Source organism: Rhinatrema bivittatum, chromosome 6 (genome assembly GCF_901001135.1).
Source record: "Rhinatrema bivittatum chromosome 6, aRhiBiv1.1, whole genome shotgun sequence".
Lineage (NCBI taxonomy): Eukaryota > Metazoa > Chordata > Amphibia > Gymnophiona > Rhinatrematidae > Rhinatrema > Rhinatrema bivittatum.
The window spans coordinates 186,421,082-186,441,952 of record NC_042620.1 but is presented as its reverse complement, the minus strand read 5'-3'; the positions used below and the strand labels follow the sequence as shown (position 1 = coordinate 186,441,952).

Genomic DNA, 20,871 nt, shown 5'->3' with positions numbered 1-20,871 from the left:
GTCCTATCCAATAGCTTTAGTAAGCCAACTCCATAAATGGAAGGAGGGCAGGTATGAGTGCCTGATTATCCTTCAATCATAAACATGACATAAACATATAACAATTTGTGAAGCCAGCTGTTTATTATGTGCGTGATTATCCTGCCATCCATAGAGAACACCAAATACAGGTAAGTAATTTTATTTTCTCCAAAGACAAGCAGGATTAATCAGCCACACCTTACGTTACGGTTTGCTTTCCAAGGGACATTTGTTCTTAGCTCTAGAATAGGGTGGTATCCTCTAGGTTTCTTGGGTACCAATGCACTTGGAATAGAATCTCTGCTCTCTCTTGTGGTGGGACATGTTTATTTATTTAAAAAAAATCTTAAATTCTGCACTTTCTAAACAAGCTTGTTCAATGTGGATTACAGTTCGATTGCTTTTATCTATAAGAGGGAGAAAAGGTCTTTTTTCTCATATTTCCTGGTATGAAAGGGAATGAGACAACCCTTTCAGAGGGCAATTTGGTGGAATTCTCAGTAAATGTAACGTGTAGCCTTACTTGATAATCCAATTGTCTGATGTTACTAGGAGCCAATGATTTACATAAAACCTCAGCCTTCCTCCAACAGGCATGGAGGCAGGAGGTCTCGCTAAGCATTATGGAGCTAGTTAAAAACATGTCTCCGGTTTTGACTGAGTTTCTTTGTGGGGTCATGTAGGTGAGGCCTCAGACTCTGCTGCTGACAGAATCAAACATAAAAAGCACAAGGTCTTTGCAGAAAAAACCCCCAAAAACTTTCTCCACATTGGACCATTTGGGTACCTCCTGGAGGTGGAGAGTGGATTGAAGGTGACAGCAGAGAACGTCTGAAGCATTGAACAGGGGTCTTGACTTTATCTCTGAAGACATTCTCTCCACTGCACAGGACATCTATGAACCTATCCTGCATGTGGCTTCTGATTCCCACAGCCTTGAGAGTCTGCAGGTTCCAATGGCTATGGCAAAGAATTTTTTCCCAGAAATGGCCAAAGTCATTGACTGAAACTCTAGGAGGAGGGGGATCAAAGAATAACCTTGGACTTCATAGTCATTTTCAAGGTGGATTCAACAATCACAAACTGGTGAGGCAATTGGACTTTGCTGCATCCTGGCACATTAATTGTCCATTTTCTTTCCAACAGGATATGTGGAGTGTGGGATCTCCGATATTCTCTTCTATACATCCTGAAGAGGTTGGTAGATGGGCACTGCGCATCAATGTACATAAGGAAGCGAAAAAGGAGTGCCTTGAGCTCATCATCTACATCTAACTTAATGGTCTCAACCATCTCTGTATAAAAAAATGAAAAGGACAAATCCTTGGTGGGGGAGAAGGGGGATCTATTGCTTGTTTGTGGCAGATGGAGTCTGATAGTAGATCTGGAGAATATTTCACTTCGGAAGCAGAATTTTTAGACCTGTAAGAAGCAACCCAAGAATCCTCAGACTTAGGCTATGAGAGGTCTATATCTAGTGGCATTTAGGTGGATAACTCACAAGTTATCGGGCTAAATGCCAATTTTTTAATATATGGCCACCCTGTAGTGAGTGTTTTTGTCTTCCTCGCTGGCTCCTTCGTCTTCCCTCTCCCCCCTCCCTTCCCTCATATCTTTGGGCTGTGTTGGAAAAAAAAAAAAGAAAGAGAAATTAGGAGGAGATAAGTGAGAGTTACTGGCCTGGGGGGGGGGGGGGGGGGGAAGAGTTGCAGTTGCTATGCTTACGGCTGCATCTGGCAGAGTCTGGTGCGGCACGACTGCTTTCTCTCTCGGTGAACTGCACCAGGTGCAACGCTGCGGCTGCGAGTGGCCAGAGAGAAGGGAGCTCTTTGTTTGGCATGCCATCACATGGGGGAGGAGCTGGGCACATGTTCTATTACTGGCCTCGCACCTCCTCAACTTCCATTCATTGTTTTTGGTACGCCGAATCTGGTAGGCCCTGACACATGGTGAGTTGTGCGGGATCCAGAGGCGGCAGCTATTTTGGAGACAGCCACATGCTTGGGTCTGGAGGCCACTGAGTTAGCTGGGACTGCAGGGGAGCTAGATTCTCAGCTGGCATTACTGCTGGCAGTGGAGGCAGTGGAGGCAGGAAACCATACCAGGATATGGGGTCTGCCTTGGCCTCAGATTCTGGGGAAGACTTTTCACTAGAATTTTTTCATTTTTTGAGGCAGGTCATACTTTAAGTCCAGATTGTGGTCCAGTGGGCCCATGACCATGGAGTCAGGTGATGGCTTGTTGGGCCCCTCTCCTTCAATTCCAGCCACTGAGGCTCCGGGGCCCTCTTGGGAGGACATGGAACTTTGGACGATCCAGGGGATTTTGACAGTATGGATCCCTTGGAGAAGAGGGAGGTTGCTCCCATCCCAAAGGACGATTCTGATAGCCATCTTTTTCACAGAGATGATCTAAAGGCTTTGATTGATCAGGTGAGAGTCGCAGCTGAAGGAGACTCCGAATGGAATTCTATTATTAAGAGTAAGCGAAAGACCACTACAGCTTTCCTCCTCCACCAGAGATGGAGAAAATGATGGTGGTTGAGAGAGAATCCCTGGAGTTGAGTCTTCAGAGCGTTAACCTCCTGAAGCGACTGTATCCTCTTCTTCCCTCTGTGGTGTGGAAGTTTTTCAGGTCCCAGGTGTAGATGCCCTGGTGACAGCTGTCACCAGGCGTACCACCATTTCAGTGGAAGGGGGCATATCCCTGAAGGATCCACAGGACAGTAAGATGGAGACACCTTTGTGGAATTAATTTTGTTGGCGATGGCAGTCCAGATTTCTTTTTGTTCAGTTAAGCTGGTGCAGGTGCTTCTTTGCTGGATTCAACAGTGCTGGAGAATGAGGAATTAGCCAGGATAGAGTCGGCGGCTGCCCTTTTGGCAGATGCATTGTATGACTTGCTAAGTAGCTCGCCATGGTTAGTGGTCCTTTCGGTAGCAGTGCATCAGTTACTGTGTCTTCAGAATTGGGCAGCTGAATCATGATCTAAGACCCAGCTGTGGGAGTTGCCTTTTAAGGGCAAGCTACTGTTTATAGAGAACCCGAACTAATTTGTGAAGAACTTAGGAGACTCAAAGCCCCAGCAATTGCCTGAGGATAAGGGCCGCTCCTTTATAGGTGGAGCAGAGGACGAGGGCAATTTCGAGACTCTCAAAGATACCATCTAGGTAGGCAGTTCTTTGGAACTGGCTCCACGATGTATTCTGGGCTGAGAGGCTGAGGTCCTTTTTTTTTTCATGGAGCCAGAAGACAAAGATCTGATACTAGCTTGGCCACAGGGGCCAGCAGAGCTGCCTCCTGAGTGCCTGCAGGTCCACTATCTGCTGGTTCCCATACGAGGTCACCTATGGGAGTTTTATGGGGAATGAACCTAAATAACATCCAACCAGTGGGTGTTGGCGATTGTTTGCTCAGGGTATGCATTGGACTTTTGTTGTCCCATTTGAGATGTCTTTCTTGTGTGGCCTTGTTCTGTTCTGGCCAAGCAACAAGCCATCCACGAGGCTTTATTGAAGCTTCAACTCCTGCAGTCAGTGACTCCGGTACCCCCGTCCTAATGCGATCAGGGCCATTATTCTATTTTGTGGTGCCCAAGAAGAATGGGTCTTTTCGGCCTATCTTACATCTCAAAGGTGTAAATAACTGCCTATGGGTTCTGCGTTTTCACATGGAAACCCTGAAGTCTGTCCTCAGGTTCATCAGGGGGAGTTCATGTGCTCCCTGGACCTGATGGAAGTCTACTTTCACAATCCGATCCAGGAAAAGGATCAGAGGTATCTGCGTTTGTGTGCTGCAGGAACACTTTCAGTTCCAAATGTTACCCTTTGGTCTAGCGACCAACCATGGGTATTTACCAAGGTAATGATCATGGTAGTGGTGGCGCGAGGGAATTACGGTGCACCCCTATCTCAACGACTGGCTAATCTGTGCACCGTCGCATGAGGAGGGGGTAGGGTATCCCATCAGGTGGCGCAGGTCTTAGAAAGTTTGGGCTGGGTGATCAATTTCACCAAAAGTTCCCTTCAGCCCATGCAGACCCTAGAGTACTTGGGGGCAAGATTTGACACTCAAGTAGGCTAGGTGTTTCTCATGGAAAACCGGGTCCACAAGATGCGCCAGCAGGCTCAGAGCTTTCTGTAACGGCCGGCTCTCTCGGTGTGGGACTATTTGCAGCATAATGGCAGTGATTCTGGATTTGGTTCTGTGGGCCAGGGCGCATATGCATCCGCTCCAGATGTCGCTCTTACCAAGATGTTCTCAGAATCTCAGGACTGTGGGGTAAGGCTTCCTCTTTGTTTACAGGTATGAGAGTCATTATCCTAGTGGATGTACCCTGCACATCTCCTAAAGGAGGTCAACTTGACTATACCATTCTAGATCTTAGTGTCAATGGATGCGAGCCTCTCAGGTTGGGGGGTTAATTGTCAAGAGCAGGTGACTCAGGGCAGGTGGTATCTGATGGAGGCTTCTTGGTCCATCAACAGACTGGAGACCAGGGCCAAATAGTTGGTGCGGCATTTTCTCCCTCTGATTTAGGGTAGGGCTGTTCAGGTCCTCTCGGACAATGCCACAGCAGTAGCATATGTGAATCAGCAGGAGGAAATCCGGAGTTGGGAGTTTGGTTGAAAACATCACTCCTTTCCTGTGGGCGAAGAGGACCTTGCAGTTGCTCTCAGCAGTAAATATTGTTGGTCAGGAAAACGTTCAGGCCAGCTTTATCAGTTGGAACCATTTGGATCTCAGAGAATGACATTTAAGTCTGGATGTGTTTCACCAGATTTGTCACAGATAGGGTTGGCCACAGGTGGATCTGATGGAAACCTGATGCTTTTTCAACCAGCACCAGGAAAAGGGATTGTTGGGCATTGACACCCTAGCCCAGCCCTGGCCAGGGGGTACACTTCTGTATGTCTTCCTTCCATGGGTGCTCATAGGCAGGCTGCTCTGAAGATTGGAATAGGAAAGCAACTGGTTCATTCTGGTGGTATCAGATTGACCTCACCTACCATGCTATGTGGACGTCATGACGTTGCAAGCAGACCAGCCCATTTGTCAATCAAGGGCACGGGGTCTTTTAGTTCTAGGGCCCGTGGGTAATGGATGATTTAGCTCTTTTGTCTTGCAGCCTGGCTCTTGAATGGAAACAACTCTGCAAGAAAGGGTATTCCTCTCTGGTGATTTCTACACTTTTGAAGTCCTGCAAATGGTCCACATCTTTGGCGAGTGTTTGAGCATTTTTGTTTTTCCACATCAGAAAATCCTTGGCAGGCAGAGGTGCCCTGTATTGTTGTCTTTCTTCAAGGTGATCTTGATAAGGGACTCACCTTGAATTCCTTAAGGGTGCAGGAGACCGCCACTTCCTGCTATTGGGGATGTCTCCCTAGTGGCTCATCTGGATGTGTTCCGCTTCTTGAGAGGCGTGAAGAGGTTGCGGTTCCCCCTTTTTGTCCTATTGTTCCTCCTTGGGATCTAAATTTGGTGTTGAAAGCTTTTATGGGAGCTCCTTTTGAGCCTCTGAAACAGTTCTCGCTAAAGGACTTATCCCTGAAGTCTGTATTCCTGGTGGCGATTTGTTCTGTGCAGCAGGTCTTGGAATTGAAAGCTTTGTCTTGCCGGGACCTGTTTTTGGTGATCTCGAGTGTGATCACCTTTTGACCGGTGCTACTGCGTTTCACATAAACTAAGTGATTTCCCTCCCAGTATTTTCTCGGGAGGAGTGTGAGCCGGAGTTCCAGTTCCTCTGGTATCTAGACATGTGCAGGATGATTCGGAGCTATTTAGAGGTTACCAATGACTTCTGCAAGTCAGACAAGTTGCTTGTCCTGTTTGGAGGTCTACATAAAGAAGAGGCGGCCTCAAAGACTATCTTGGCTTGCTGGATATAGGACACTATTGATTTGACTTATTTGCTTAAAGGCAAGAAGCCTCCTGAATTGGTGCGTACGCATTCCACCAGGACACAGTCAGCATCCTGGGGGGAGGTGCATGCTCTTACGCCCACTGACATTTGCAGTGTGACTACATGGTCATCCCTGAATTCCTTTGTGACGCATTTATCGACTGGAAGTGCTTGCGTGGGTGGAGTCCACTTATGGGGCAGAGGTTTTACGGACAGCCCTTGCTTCCTGCCACCCAGGTAATTGATGCTTTGGTACTTCCCACTTGTCATGGCTGGACTAATGTAGCAGGATGAGATGGAAGGAGAATTTTTTTTATCTGCTAATTTACTTTCCATTAAACCTGCTACACCAGCCAGAACCCAATTGGGAAGCATGGCTGCGCAACTGTCAGACTGTTTTGGTTAGAGTTATGCTGAAGGTTATGCCTGATGAGGAGATTAAGGAAGAAAGGGTATTCGGAGGAAGTAATTACTACTCTGCTGCAAGCCAGAAAACCCTCTACCTCTCTGTCATATGTCAGAGTGTGGAGAGTCTTCGAGACGTGGTATCACAAACAAGGAGTTATTCCCAGGCAGGCTTCGATTGTTCATATTTTGGCGTTTTTGCAAAACGGCTTATCCAAAGGCTTGCAGCATCTCACATCGCCGGAACAGACAACATACAGGCGGATTTCCTGAGTTGGAAGCGAATAGATCCAGGAGAGTGGGAACTTTCGGACCAAGCAATGGATCTCATTTCACGCCAGTGGGGGTTACCCCACATGGACTTGATGGTGATGCGAGGAAATGCCAAGGCCCCTCGCTTTTTCAGTCACAGAAGGGATCTCGGCGCAGAGGGAGTCGATGCGCTGGTGCTTCCCTGGCCAACCTCAGTTCTCCTGTATGTGTTCCCTCCCTGGCCTCTGGTGGGCAAAGTTCTACACAGGATAGAAGTTCATCCAGGGAGCGTAATCCTAGTTGCTCCAGAGTGGCCCCGACGTCCGTGGTTCGCGGATCTGGTCAATCTGGTGGTGAACGGGCCCCTGAGGTTTGGACATCTTCCAAATCTGCTTCGTCAAGGCCCTATATTTTTCGACCAGGCAGATCGCTTTTGTCTAGCAGCCTGGCTTTTGAAAGGAGGAGATTTTATTTATTTTATTTACCAATTTTTTCCATACCGATGTATAGACTTAACCTTCACATCGGTTTACAATCATTTCATATAAATCCATATCATATATACAACAATATAAAATATCAATATCAAATAAAATAACAATCATTTAAAATCAAGCCATCTCATACCTAAAACAATATAAAATCAAATCTTATAACAAACCTCCTTTTTTGAGACCACGAAATAAATGGAGTAACACCCTGTCTTCCAGTCCTCTAGGGGGACAAACCTTATCGCCCCAAGAGACAGCAGACTATCGAGGGTCTGCTGGACGATATGAACCTTGGTCCACAAGCTGCAGGGGGAGACCATAAAAAAATCTTGGAGAGGCCGAGCAAATTCCAAAGCATAGCCGTGTTCTATGATGCTTAGGACCCACTGATCGGAGGTTATTCTGGCCCATTCCTCGTGGAACTGGGATAATCGTCCCCCAACCCGAGGAATGGGCCGGCCTTATTTCATTGAGAAGACTTGGAGCCAAGGGACATGACAGGACCTCCTTCCCGAAAGGTTCTGCGCCCTCAAAAGGAAGCGTTCCAGGATTGCGGCCTGACTGTTGGCTGCCTCTGCCCCGCAGGCTGTGATCTGCTCTGATGAAACCTCCTTTGTCCACGAAAACACGGGTGGGCCAATGGAAAACCCCTGGAAGGTTTCGGCCTATCCTCCGGGAGCTTGTGGACTCTGTTTTCATTCAGGGACTTTATCAACTGCTCCGGGTCGTCACCGAAGAAAAACTTTCCTTTGAACGGTAACACACCTGAGCTTTCGACGAGACGTCTGCTGACCAGTTACGCAGCCAGAGAAGCAGTCTTGCAGATACTGTGGACGACACGGTGCGAGAGGAAGTACGAAGAAGATCCAACAGAGCATCCGCTCCATATGCCACCGCCTCTTCCATGTGTTCCGCTTTCTTTGACTCACCTGGAGGGAGGTCTCTGGATGTTAATTGTTGCACCCAGCAGAGGCTCGCCCAGAGCAGGTATCTACTATTCACTGCTCCTTAAATACCCAGGGCCGAAACCTTGAAAATGTGTTTGAGGAGGACTTTAAGTTTCCTATCTTGAAGATCCTTGAGTGCAGCTGCTCCTGCGGTGACTGAGACTGTGGTTCGTTTTGTCACAGCCGACACAGAAGCGTCTACCTTAGGGGACTTCAATAGCTTCAGACTCTTCGGGCAAGGGATAAAGTTTATCCATAGCTCGACCGACTCTCAAGCCGGCATCTAGAACATCCCACTCCCGGGCCATCAGCTGCTGGAGCATCGGATGAAAAGGAAAGGTTTTGGCTGGGGCCCTCAGTCCCGCCAGGATCGGGTCCACGGAATCCTGTGGTAGGGTTCCTTGGAGGAGCTCAACTCCGAGTTCCGACAAGATCGAGGGAATAAGAGGCTCCAACTCTTCCCTGTGAAACAGCCATTCCGTCCAGAGGAGCTTGCTTTCCCAGGTCTTCCTCAGACCCCGTACCAGGAGGGGGCAAGGTAGAAGCCAGCGTGTCTGGAGCCCCGCTATCTGCTCCGTCTGGAAGGGCAGACCCACTCGAAATCGACGGGCCACACAATTTAGCGACCTGCAGGGTTGCCTGAGCATCTAGTCGCTTACCAACTTTGTGGGGAGGCCCAGCTGGACGACTCAAATGCAAAGCACCACTTTGGTGAGTCTGAGAAGCCAAAAAGGCTTTATGCATGAGAAGCACAAAATCTAATGGCATCGGGCTCACCATCAGAATCGTCCTGGTCTGGATCAGAGGGATCCCCAGGACTGGCAGAGACTGGGGATAAGTTGGGAGGAAGTTCCCCTGCCCCCATTGCCCTGCTTGTGCTTCTGCAAAAGTATTCAAAATGGCTGCCATTCCTGTGCTGAGAGGGAAAGGATCGGCCCGAGCCTCCCGAGGTGCTAATCTCTTCACTGCACCTTGGGGCTTTGATGAGCTTTCCGCTGCCGGAATCGAGCTGCCTTCCCCACCGGAAAGGCATTGTGAGCAGAGGCCTGAACGGGAGAGTCTCGATGATGACTCTCTGCAGGAAATACAATAAGATGGCCGCGGCATCGTGAAAAACAGGGGGGAGCCGAAAAGTCGTGGCAGGACGGAAGCGGCAGGGAGCCTGAGGAAACTCTTAAGAACACGCCTGGACTCAACCTGACCTGCACAGCAATGCGGCCGCCTAAGTAATTGAAAGAAAACAGCAGAAAATAAAAATGACAGGCTGTTTTTTTGTTTTGTTTTTTTAATTGGGTGTGGGCAGTGAAGGGAGAAGAGGGACAGGGCCACCGGTAATCTTTCTCCGGTGTCTTACCTGCCAGGAGCCCCGCAGGGTAACCAACCCCAGCTCCTCAACCTGCTACCAGGGGGGATGTCTCGCAGGACTTGCCTACTCCCTGAGAGGATTATCTTAATTTCTTTTTTTGCTTGATTCCCTGTATTGGTCTTTTTTTTTTTTTAAAGGGATATTGCCTTAACCCTAAGATCAGGGCAAGACTGCAGGGTTTGCACCACCTCCATCTGCTGGAGACAGAGAAATACTGAAGGGATGCAGGTGGCACACCAGGTTATGAGAGGGTGCCCTTTGAGTTTGTCTCCATCTGCTGGAAGGGAGGCATAACCCACAGTCTGGACTGATCCGGGTACTTATAGGGAATTATAGTATATCATATGTGTAATATGTGTGAAAAATGATCCGCATAAGTATGCTTATTTTATTTCATGATATTGCTTGTATTTTCCTTTGATTTATGAAAATCAATACAAATTTAAATAAAAAGGATTCTGCTGAAGGTCGAGTTTGCGTGTTTACTCCCAGTGTGGTTTACTTTGTGTTCTTTTCCTTCTCCTTCTAGGGGCCGGAAACTTTTGTTTTATGGTTGATTTTATCAGTGGTTGATGTTTCGTGTGTGTAAGGGGAGCTGACCCGAAGCTTTGGCAGAAAGATACTGTATTCCTGCTGCGACCACCACCTCCTAAGAAGTGTCTGTGATGTCACACAGGAAAACAGTGTTGTCTACCTCCATCTGCTGGTAGGGGGAAATCAGGTGTAGCAGGACTAATAGAACGGAAAATAGCAGGTAAGAAAATGTCTCCATTTTTCTTTTGTTTCTATGAAAAACATGATTTTATTTTTCAATATATCTCAAAGAAACTACAGCAGCCTTAAGGAAATTGTTTTATAAATTGCCCTCCACGCTGATAAAGGTAAGACAATATATAGCAAGACAACATATAGTAAGATATTTTAGACTGCTCAGACAAGCTGCTTATTGCAAAAAATAAATAAATAGGCATACCGTCAGCAGCTGGCAAGGGGTTTGTCCAAAATTGTTAATTATCCCCTCCAGGGCTTTCCTTTCTTTTTCATCAGCAATGGAGTCCAGATCCACTCGTCCTAAAATTAGGATGGGAAGAAGGACAAGGACGTGAGAACACAAAGCATGCATCCTGGCATAACTGAAACATTGGGAGGAAATATATAAAAACTATCAGGGGCATGTTTAAGTACTTGAAAACTACTACATGCCGGCAAAATAATCATCTCATTGTTTTCAGGAGCAGTTGCTGGGCTTACCTGAAAGGAAGGACAATGAGTTAAATCTCTCGAGGCCCTGAGCTTCAAAATTGCCTCTGTGCCCAATACTCACCTAATCAAATATCTCATTTCAAATAATGTACATTTTAGGGTAGTCTTACTCTTGCCTATATGAGTGGCCTCACAGAGTATAACTTTATGTCACTCATAATGCAGCACATTTGTCCTATATTCTTGTACTATCATACCTTAAAATGCCACCTGTAATGTCTTGGCCCTTGGAGACTCGAGCCAGTCAGGTGAAATTAACAACAAGAAGATCCTTTACTTTAAAAAATGCCCATAGCCTTTGTTTCTTTACTCTCATGCTGTACTTTTTTGTTTGCTTTGCGCTCTGCAGATCCAAAGCTTTGTTTGGACTTCCAGCTTAGTTGTAGCCGGCCTCTACTGGGCTATGGCACCAAAACAGAATACGATGCTTTGTACCTTCGTAGCTGCAGTAATAGAATACGTTCAGTGCCTCCTCTGCAGCAGGTCCACTCTGTTTGTAGCCAAAAATCAGATCAATCCATTCATGCAGATGAGCAGACACGTAGTCAGACTCCTGGACAAACATGAAAAGCTACTATCAGCAAGTGAAAGACTATTACTGATGATGGGAAGCAAGCAACTTTCAAAATAAATGAATTACACATTCCTCATTTTTCCCTTAACAGCCTCGCATTTTAGAAATAAATTCATATTTGATATTATTCATTTTATCAATGTGAGATGGGAATGCAAAACCAATAAAATTAAATTTTACTGATTTTTAGTTTGATTTTACAATAAACCAAAAATTCTCAAAGTATTGGACTTAAAATACTGTAAACCAAAATATGAAATATCAAAAAGTGATAAACTTAAAATTGATTTATGAAAATCTGACATGGCCATTTATATTTTTCCTTAAAAACATAGCAATCTAACCCCTGGATTCATCAAAATGTGTTAACGCATTGATAATGCCTCTTAATAAGAAAAAGGGGCGTGATTAGGGAAATTTTAGAATTACCATACCATGCGATTACATACCGCTTCTCATCGGTAATATCACGTGGTGTGGTAAATTTATCATACCCCGTGATAATTCCTATTTTTGCATTTTGCGCTGAGAGAGAGAGAGAGAGAGAGAGAGAGATTGATTGACTATTTACAAGGCCTTCATATTAGTCAAATATTTATCTCTCAATAGGAGGGCCATCTAATAGCTCGAGATGAGGTGTTGGTGATGGTTCAGGGGCCAGTTTCTCATGTAGGGTGAGACATACAAACAGCACAATACACATCGGTGAGGATTTGACATCATTTGGAGTGAGGAAAGCCTCACAAACATGCCATTTCTAAGTTCTCTCACCCTAGCTTGATGGATTCTATAACAGGGTACCATCAAGCGGGGTGAGATAACATAGTACAAAATTTTATTTTTGAGAGACTTTCCTCACTCCAAATGATGTCAAATCTTTATCAAGGTGTACTGTGCTGTTCGTACATTTCACCTACATGAGAAACTGGCCCCTAAACCCTAAACCACTACCAACACCTCACCTCGAGCTATTAGATGACCCTCCTATAGAGATATTAAAAAGTTGCACATTATGAGGGCCTCCCCAGAGGCTCTCTCTCTCTCTCTACTCCACTCCCTCACTCCTCCCCCCTCTCCCTTCCCAAGCCCAGAAATGGCCAAAATGGAATTCTAAAAATTTATTGCGAATTATGTTACGGCCATTTCGGGCATATCGCACAGCTTAATGCCAGGAAAAAAGGTGTAGTTATTTCCAGCATTAAAACCATGCGATAGCATGCGTTATGCTATCGCACAGTGCGATGTTGCCCCTCATTTTCCTAAATCCCGCCCAAACTCCTCCCTGATCCCACCTCTTCCAAAAATTTCCGTTTGCGCCATGCATTACTATTATCACATGCATTATGGCCTTAACACATGCGTTAACGCATTATCACATACGTTAATTCCATAATACATTTTGATGAATGATCCTGCTAATATGATAATGAATATAACAATGTAAGCAATCACATTTTAAGAAAGGCTCAAAAATGTAAAAGGTGCTGTCCAAAAGGTGCATATGACTCTGTCCAAACTGCTGTGTCAATTTAGGAGAAATTCACATTTCATTCCCATGTACTGTTAGAGAGATCTATTAATGCCTTAATAGAACTGATAGTCAGTCCACTAGGAAAGAGTGCAATGGTGGGGAGGATTGTTTTTGTGTGTGTGTGTATGTACAATATATGGTTTATAGTAATTTGTCAGGCCATCCTCTGCTGGGCACTTCCCTCAGCTCAGAGATTTTATTGCTATATCCATCTCTAACCCTATAATTTTCCTTTCAAGAGTTTCTACTGCATTTTCTGTAGAAAAACTCAAATGGTCCAAAAACTCTATGTCTTTTAACCCAGATTTAAAATCAGAGGTATATAATTTTTGGTAGTAGTTTGCAAAAGCTTCACTAATTTCCTTGGGGGTCATTTAAGGACCTACCTTCCCCAGAGGATGTTTCATCTACATATCTATTCACAAGCATTGTTTTTAGCCTACACATCAACAGCTTCTCTGCATTATTCCTCTACTTATAATATTTATTTTATGTATTTATTAATATTTTGTCCTTTTTATCATTTTCTGTACTCTGAGTCAATCAAGGTATACAACAGTCTTCTTGTGCAAAATTCTATTTATTTCAGGAGCTTGCTTCTGAGCATATTGACTTTCCAGGATCTTAACCTCCCTTCTAAGGACATTTTCAAGTCTCTTTCTCTTTTTTGCTATTAGCCCTGCAAGTCAGAGCAATACTACAGCCCTGATCATCACTTTACCTGCATCTCGGATTACCCCTTGGAACACATCAGGAGATTCATTCTGTGCAAAGTATTCCTGCAACACCTTTTCTATAAGCTCTACATTCTCTTCCTTTTTCAGTACCGAGCTGCCAAAACACCACTTAATCTGTGCAGTATAACAAGGTTGCAATGAAGATAGAGAATGGAGCATGGTCAGTCAGAAAGACTTGACTTTCAAAACCCTGGTTTGTTCAGTTAAGTCTCTAATTTAGGGCATCATTTACTAAGCATTTTTCCCATAGACACAGAATGGTGACAAAAATGTTAGTAAATGAGACCCTTAGCTAGAAAACCTATCTTAATAAGGACCGCCATATGTTGAAGGCAACACACACTACAGAAAGGTCCCACAGGTACCCTTTCCATAAAAAATGGACTCCAATATCACATATGACTGCTAAAAATTAAAACCCAAAATGTAATGGTGTTATTGGGACAGTCATGATATCTGTGTACTGAGCTCTCATATCATAATGCATGTTGAACTAAATTATGATAAACTAATAAAGGTCAAAGAGGACCAAAAACAGAGCAGAAAGCAAGATGTAGGATGAAACAAACTGTACAGCAGACTGATGAAAAGAAAACCCAATTTCTTTTAGGAGAGTTATAAAACTATAAATGACATATAGGGTCAATATTCAAAACTGGCTGGTTAGAACTTATCCAGCTATGTTAAGATGTTTATTCAGAAGAACGGCTAAGCTGCTGAATATACGCATGTAACTGAGTGCTTGGCCATATAAGTCTAAGTAAGTTTAGACCTGTTCTGTGGCACATCTAGCTTAGTCATACAACTTATGTGGCTAAGTCTGAATATTAGCAGTTAGCTGCATAAGTTGAATGGCTAACTTGCTCCACTCCAATCTGCCCACTGCCTTCCCAAAACTTATGTGGCTAATTTTTTAGCCACATAAGAGACTTACATGGCTAAGTGGAGGCCGCTGAACATGGGCGCATATTCAGCGGCTGCTACTTAGACATATAAGTCCCGCTTATGCAGCTAAATAGTGCTGAACGCGCTTTGAATACTTGACATCATACTGAAGGGGATCAGAACCCCCACCTGAGAGAAGAACAGCAAACTCCTAACACCAGGACTCCATGTACCAGAACCACCTGCTTCACAAAGGGTCTGCTGCCTGCACTAAAGCTTATGGATAGAATAGAGAGAAACTGCAGAAACTGCACATTAGCCAAACTGCTAGCAAGCTTTCACACACTGTTCTTATTGTTTCAATAACGCTGATAGATTTCGGTTATGACAGCCAAGTCAGTAACCCTGCTGAGCACACAGAACTAACCAGAACAAAGGACGCATTATGTATAAGGCAGTATTAGTGTTGCAATTCCTTTCACAGAAAGGGAATTCAGACAGCACTTTTTTAAGTTTGAGCATTTCTTGTTGAATTTGATTGTGTTTATTGTTCTACGTGTTATCATATATGCATTATTATATTTTAAAGAAAATACAAATAATGTTTTCCTCAAAGAAGACAATCTATTGAAACATGGTCTTTTTGTTATTTCTTCTTATGGTTTGCAATATATTATATCCAGTATTTTGATACTGTTAATTTGTTTATCGAATAATCAATGTAATTGATTTTCAGTGGTTTTGTATTTACACCACTTCCCATGCATCTATCTCTGTTCAACCTGTGATGTCGTCTACTTCTGTTTTTAATCCATATCTGTTTTGGAGGTAATTGTGTAACTGCTGGCACATATTCAAAGTTGATTACCCGCAGACTTTATAAGAATTTTCAAAATGGGAAAGTTCATGCATACTTTCTCTTTTAAAACTATGCCATAAAATCTATCTGCACACATTTACACCTGTTAATTTGTAAGCCTAGTTTTTAAGATTTTTTTTCTTATTTTTAGGAAAAATATATGCACACTTTTGAAAATGTGAAAGTACACATTTAAATACAAGCCCCGCCCTAGCCCCACCCTTAGGAACACCTCTGCTCACTGCAGGTACAGCTATGCGCATGCAGGTCCTACGCACATATTTTTACCTGCATAGGGCAATTTTGTTAAAGCCTATTTTTGTGGGTAAAGCACTGATTTACTGTGGACATGTGTGATGAGTGGCATGGTGCTGCAGCATAGTTGATGCTGCCCCATAGTTGAATCTACAAGGCCTACGCCAACAGCTGGCAAATGCGCTCTGTAGCAGGGTAGGCTGGGGTTTCACCTATACCAGCCACCTCCTCCGCAGGTTAAGCCCTTGGGTTCTGGCGGGCAGCAGGGCTTAGATGGGTCCCTAAGGCGGTCAGGAGAGCAAGAGTCCGAGGGCATGCCGGAGTCAGGATAGCAGCCTGGAGAAGCAGGGGACAGGCCAAGGTTCGGGCAGGTGGTAGACAAATGTGGTCAGATCCTGATCAAGAGGTCAGGTCCAGGTGGCAGGCAAACATGGTCAGGTTCAAGGCGAGAGGTCAATACTAGAAGATCAGGCCAGAGAAGGACAAAAACATACAGAAGACACTGCAATGAGGAGATGAGACTGGACGAGATGAGGCTGGACAAGACTGGATGAAGGATGTTGGACAAGGAAGCAAAGTAGGAGAAAACAGGATCCAGGAGCAATCAGGAACCAGGAATGCAGGAGCAATATGCACTACTGAATGGAGGAGACCCGTTTTTGAGACAACCTCCGCTCCTCAGAAGGGGCCTTTAATAGAGGGAAGCCAATGACATCATCTGAGGATGCCACGGCTTAGTTTCTGCCACGGGGCCTTTAAGAGATGAGACATCGGGTGTGTGCGCGCACCTAAAAGAGCTCAGAGGGAGCGGCAGCTGGCAGCATCTCAGGCTACACTGAATGATGTTCAAGGAGGAAGGCTGCATGTCATCCGCGAGACAGGTCTGGTAGTGTCTGGGCTGAGTGAGGCGGCTCACAGGGCTGTTCTGTGAGCCACTGAATGTAACAAAATGGCTTTGAAAATGAACCTTCCCTATTGCCATCAACTATTTTTATGTAATGTTGATTAAAAAATCTTGGGCTACAAAAGAACATTCTAGAAACCAATCTCACAATTACAGTCACTTTCATTTCTGTAACATTGGCAACACACTTTGCATAGAGTTGGGGAAGTTGCATAAAATGAGTTAACACCAAGGTTTAGTACTGTGGGACTAAGAGGAAAAAATATTGGATAGAGAGAGATGCAGACCGTGCTTACCAAAGAATAATTTTCGGAAAGCCACTAGCTTTACCGAACTTGGAGACTAATAATTTCTAGCAGTTGATATAGCGTTCACTGCAGCAACAGTAAAAGATGGCTTCCCCTAAGCAGTTCTCCACTGACATAAAATCAAAAGGCTAAACGTACTTGCTTAGGGGTCAGTGCAATACAGTGCGCTTAGCCCAGCGCACTGTATAACCTGCAGTTGGACGCGGGTTGTATAGGCGCTAATTAATCCCCTTATGCAATAAGGGGATTAGCGCCTCTACAACGCATGTCCAACGCGGAGTGAAACTAATAGCGATCATCACATGCAAATGCATTTGAATGAGGCTATTAGCTATTCACTCCCTATGCAAAAAAAAAAAAAAGTGTGTGTCTAGGATGCACATTTTAGCGACCAGCAATTATCACCTTCCCGAAGCAGGCATTAATTGCTGAGTGCTACTAAAACTAGTACAGAAAAGCAGATAAAACTGCTTTTCTGTACTGCCTCCTACTTAATATCATTGGGATATTAAGTAGGAGGAACAACTCTTTAATAAAATAATAATAATAATAATAATAATTAAAAAAAAGTTAAAAAAAAAGCGCTGGGAGGGGTTAGGAAAATGACGCTGATAAAGTCAGCATCCATTCTCCGAACCTGACTACCAGCATCAGAAGGAGTTTATATGCATATGCGCTGGTTAGGAAAACAGGACGCTGATAAATTCAGCATCCGTTTTCTTAACCAGCAGACAGCCACCGACAGTGGACCTATCTCCGGCTTGCTCTGTTAAGGAGGTGCTAGGGGTGTGCAATTGCCCCTAGCGCCTCCTCTACAACGCGAGCCCAAATTTAAATATTGCATTGTGCCCCTAGGAGAAGTGCCTGGGGGCGCGTTATGAAAGCAGGCACTAAACACACAGCACCCGCTTTCAGCGCAACTTTTTTGCATCGGCCCCCTTAGTGTGGAAAAAAAAAAAAGAAAAACAATCTTCACAACTCCAGTTTCCATCTGATTTTAGCATTCTAGTAAGTGAAGACTAACCACATTTCTTATTTTAATAGGGTAGATGTAAAATGAGTGAGTGACTGAAAAAACTGAAGTTCTTGCCTTCTGCATTTGGATTTTGGTAGAGTTTGGTTGCCAGTGATGGTGGTCTGATGTAAATAAGCAGAAGTATGCACATCAGGTGTTCATTTCCTGCTGGTGAAAGCAAGGATCAAAGTTCTTGGGTCTTACCAATGCTTTCCTGTGCTTACAGATGAAATCTTCTGGTGACTGAGCCCACTTAGGGAGAACAACATCATTAACTACTTCTTTGGAAATCTGTAAACGTCCCAAGTCGAATTCTGTGAAATTAAGCAATAGAGTTCTAAATGCTTGGCCATGAGAAGCAACAAAAAGAGGAAATCCTTCATTTTACATTTTTAGAAGAGAAAAACAATAGCTAAAAAGAGTTTGGAAAAAGTTGCATTGGGGTTAAGTTTGCAGTAGAGATTATGTAAACAATATTATAACAAACACTCCAACTAATCAGGAAATAGCTTCAGTTAATGCTCTATAATTTCTGACAAAGACAATGTGAGGCTTTCATGTGTAACCTTATGGCAGATTTCTAATTCAGAGTTTCTGCCTTGACAAAGGTTTCTATGACTGGGTGCAATTTGGATCAATGAATGCCTTACTAGAAAACTGTCTTTGTCTATCATTACAGTTTCCCCACGATTGAAAACTGTTCTGGTTACAACTACAAAGAAAATGTGAAACTTTTCTTTACAATAATAATAGCAGATCAATGAACTTATTAATGAGTCTGGCATTAACAAGGTTATAACTTAAACATGCATCAATATGTACTCTACCATCATACAACTCTTTTGCTTTGTATCTTTAGGAACTGGAAAGTATAGTAATAACATGACAGAGGGTATTAAAGGACTGTGATACAGTCAAGCCCACAAAGACTTTTCAATATACCCTCTGAAATGATGATAAATGTTTAGATAAAATGTTCTGGAAGCAACAAAAAAAACACCCATCTAGACCAGGGATCAATATTCCCTGGCATGCATGCCACTCAAACCTTCCTCTAGCATGCACCAAGTTCATTCTCAAATGCTAGCATCACAATCATTTTCAAAACTTGCAGGCTCGGTGTGCTCATCTTGCAATGCATGAGATTAGCAGGCTGATGAGTTTTGAAAATGCTTGTGAGAATGGGCGGCATGCCGAGTAGGACTGTGGTGGCTGTATTTTATTGGGGAAGGACTCTCATCAGGAGGGGATTTGGGGTATGTGAAGACTCTGACAAGGGTGCCTTTTTTCCCCCGGATGCACGCTTATACGCAGACTACAAACGTGTGGGTTCTATTAGTTCTGGGCGGAACTTCTCATTAAAAATTAGTTAATGTTTAACTTACATTGTCTTACTAGATATACAGAGTTTCAAAAACATTACTGTTGATTAGTACCTTTAAGGAAAGCAACCAAGGGTGGATTTTTGGAGATTAGCCTACACCTCAATAAAAAAGTGCAGACCGCAGGTTTTGCACCACCTCCATCTGCTGGAGACAGAGAAATAATGAGGAAATGCAGGTAGCACACCAGGTTAAGAGGGGGTGCTCTACAAGTTTTTCTCTGTCTCCATCTGCTGGAAGGGAGGCAAAACCAGCAGTCTGCATTGATCCGGGTACGTACAGGGAAATGCAGACAACAAACGTGTGGGTTCTATTAGTTCTGGGTGGAACTTCTCATTAAAAATTAGTTAATGTTTAACTTGCATTGTCTTACTAAATATACAAGGAGTTTGAAAGCATTATTGTTGATTAGTACCTTTAAGGAAAGCAACCAAGGGTGGATCATAGAGAAGAAAATAGAGCAAAAAAGAAACTGAAGTATAATCCAATTAGCACTCCTCTCAATGTTTTTAAAATCATTGCTTAAATGTTGATAAATCATGCAAAAATGCTTGCAGATTCTTAAATTATAGGAAATACTGAATTAAACTCATAACAATATTTAAGATGCTTGCTATGGAAGATTAATAAATGTGACAGAAATTCAGTGGTATCCATAAAAACTGATTTGGCTTCAGATTTTCCAAAGTAGGTAACCACTAAGATTCAGGATTGTAGCAGAATTCTTATGGCAACCGTAATCACTGATTTAGTCACCAGCTTTCATTAGTGCGTGGTCAAGTAAGATACCAAGCTTGAGAAAAACTTCTGCTATTCAAACTATCCCCCCAAAAAAAAAACAACTAACCAGACACTTCTGGAGGAATCTAGGGGGAATCATCAGTCAGTAAAAGAGAATTAATATAGTTCTAAAATCCAAAATATTTCTTAAAACCATAAATAATACAGACTTCAATCCTACAAAAGATAGAACTGATAGCTACTGTGCTAGAAGTATAGAGGGCTGTATATCAGGGCCTCCTAAAATTGTCCTCTCAACACAACAGCCAGTCAAGTTTTCAGGATATTCACAATGAACATGCATGAGATACATTTATATATACGAGGTTTCCAATGTATGAAAATTTTATCCTGAAAACCCAATTAGCTGTGGGTCACCAGGACAGGTTTCAGAAGCCCTTCTTTATACAGACATTCATTGCTAGGCAGGGGTTAAATATCTGAAAACATAGAGGGCCGAAATCTTTATTAGCAAAACTTTAGTATGCTTAGCCATCTGGCAACTGAAGGTAAAAAGTCATGTTCAGAACTTTCACATACTTTCTTCATTGGACATGTAATATAATTTATGTTGAGAATCTGGTACAGGGGGCTTTACTGCATGGATTTCCATATCAAAATGTCACAAGACCTGGATTATAAACTTTCTTCCTTACCAAGAAGGGCAGTATATATTCTTCATGGTTCAGGAAGGGCGTACTTACTGTTTTTGTTTTCCAGGAATTCAGGGAAATAGAAGAACTCTGGAATCAGCTCCTTCACATCATTAGGGTTATCAATAAGGGCTTGCCAGGTGGCAGCAATGGAATGGAACTGTCGATCTGCACAATCAAACCTACACGATGGGAAGAAAAAAAATCACAAATAAATCCAGATTCTTTTAACTAATAAGAAAATAAAGCTTCAGAAAGCATAAGGATGGCAGTTCAGCCAATAGCATGCATATAGGGCTGTATCCATTATATCATGCTGGGTCTGTCTCACATTTCTGTATA

General features: G+C 43.6%; 1 protein-coding gene across 2 annotated transcripts in view; it reads right to left on the bottom strand.

Annotated features, from left to right (window-relative positions):
- NBEAL1 (neurobeachin like 1) overlaps positions 1–20,871 on the bottom strand; it is a 324,484-nt gene that overhangs the window by 44,445 nt on the left and 259,168 nt on the right. For both annotated transcript variants that reach the window (XM_029606300.1, XM_029606301.1), the window contains 4 exons: positions 20,581–20,711; positions 17,919–18,028; positions 11,082–11,199; positions 10,357–10,454 (listed from right to left, as the gene is read on the bottom strand). In XM_029606300.1, the coding sequence (XP_029462160.1) occupies positions 10,357–10,454; positions 11,082–11,199; positions 17,919–18,028; positions 20,581–20,711 (457 nt within the window). The remainder of the gene's footprint in view (positions 1–10,356; positions 10,455–11,081; positions 11,200–17,918; positions 18,029–20,580; positions 20,712–20,871) is intronic.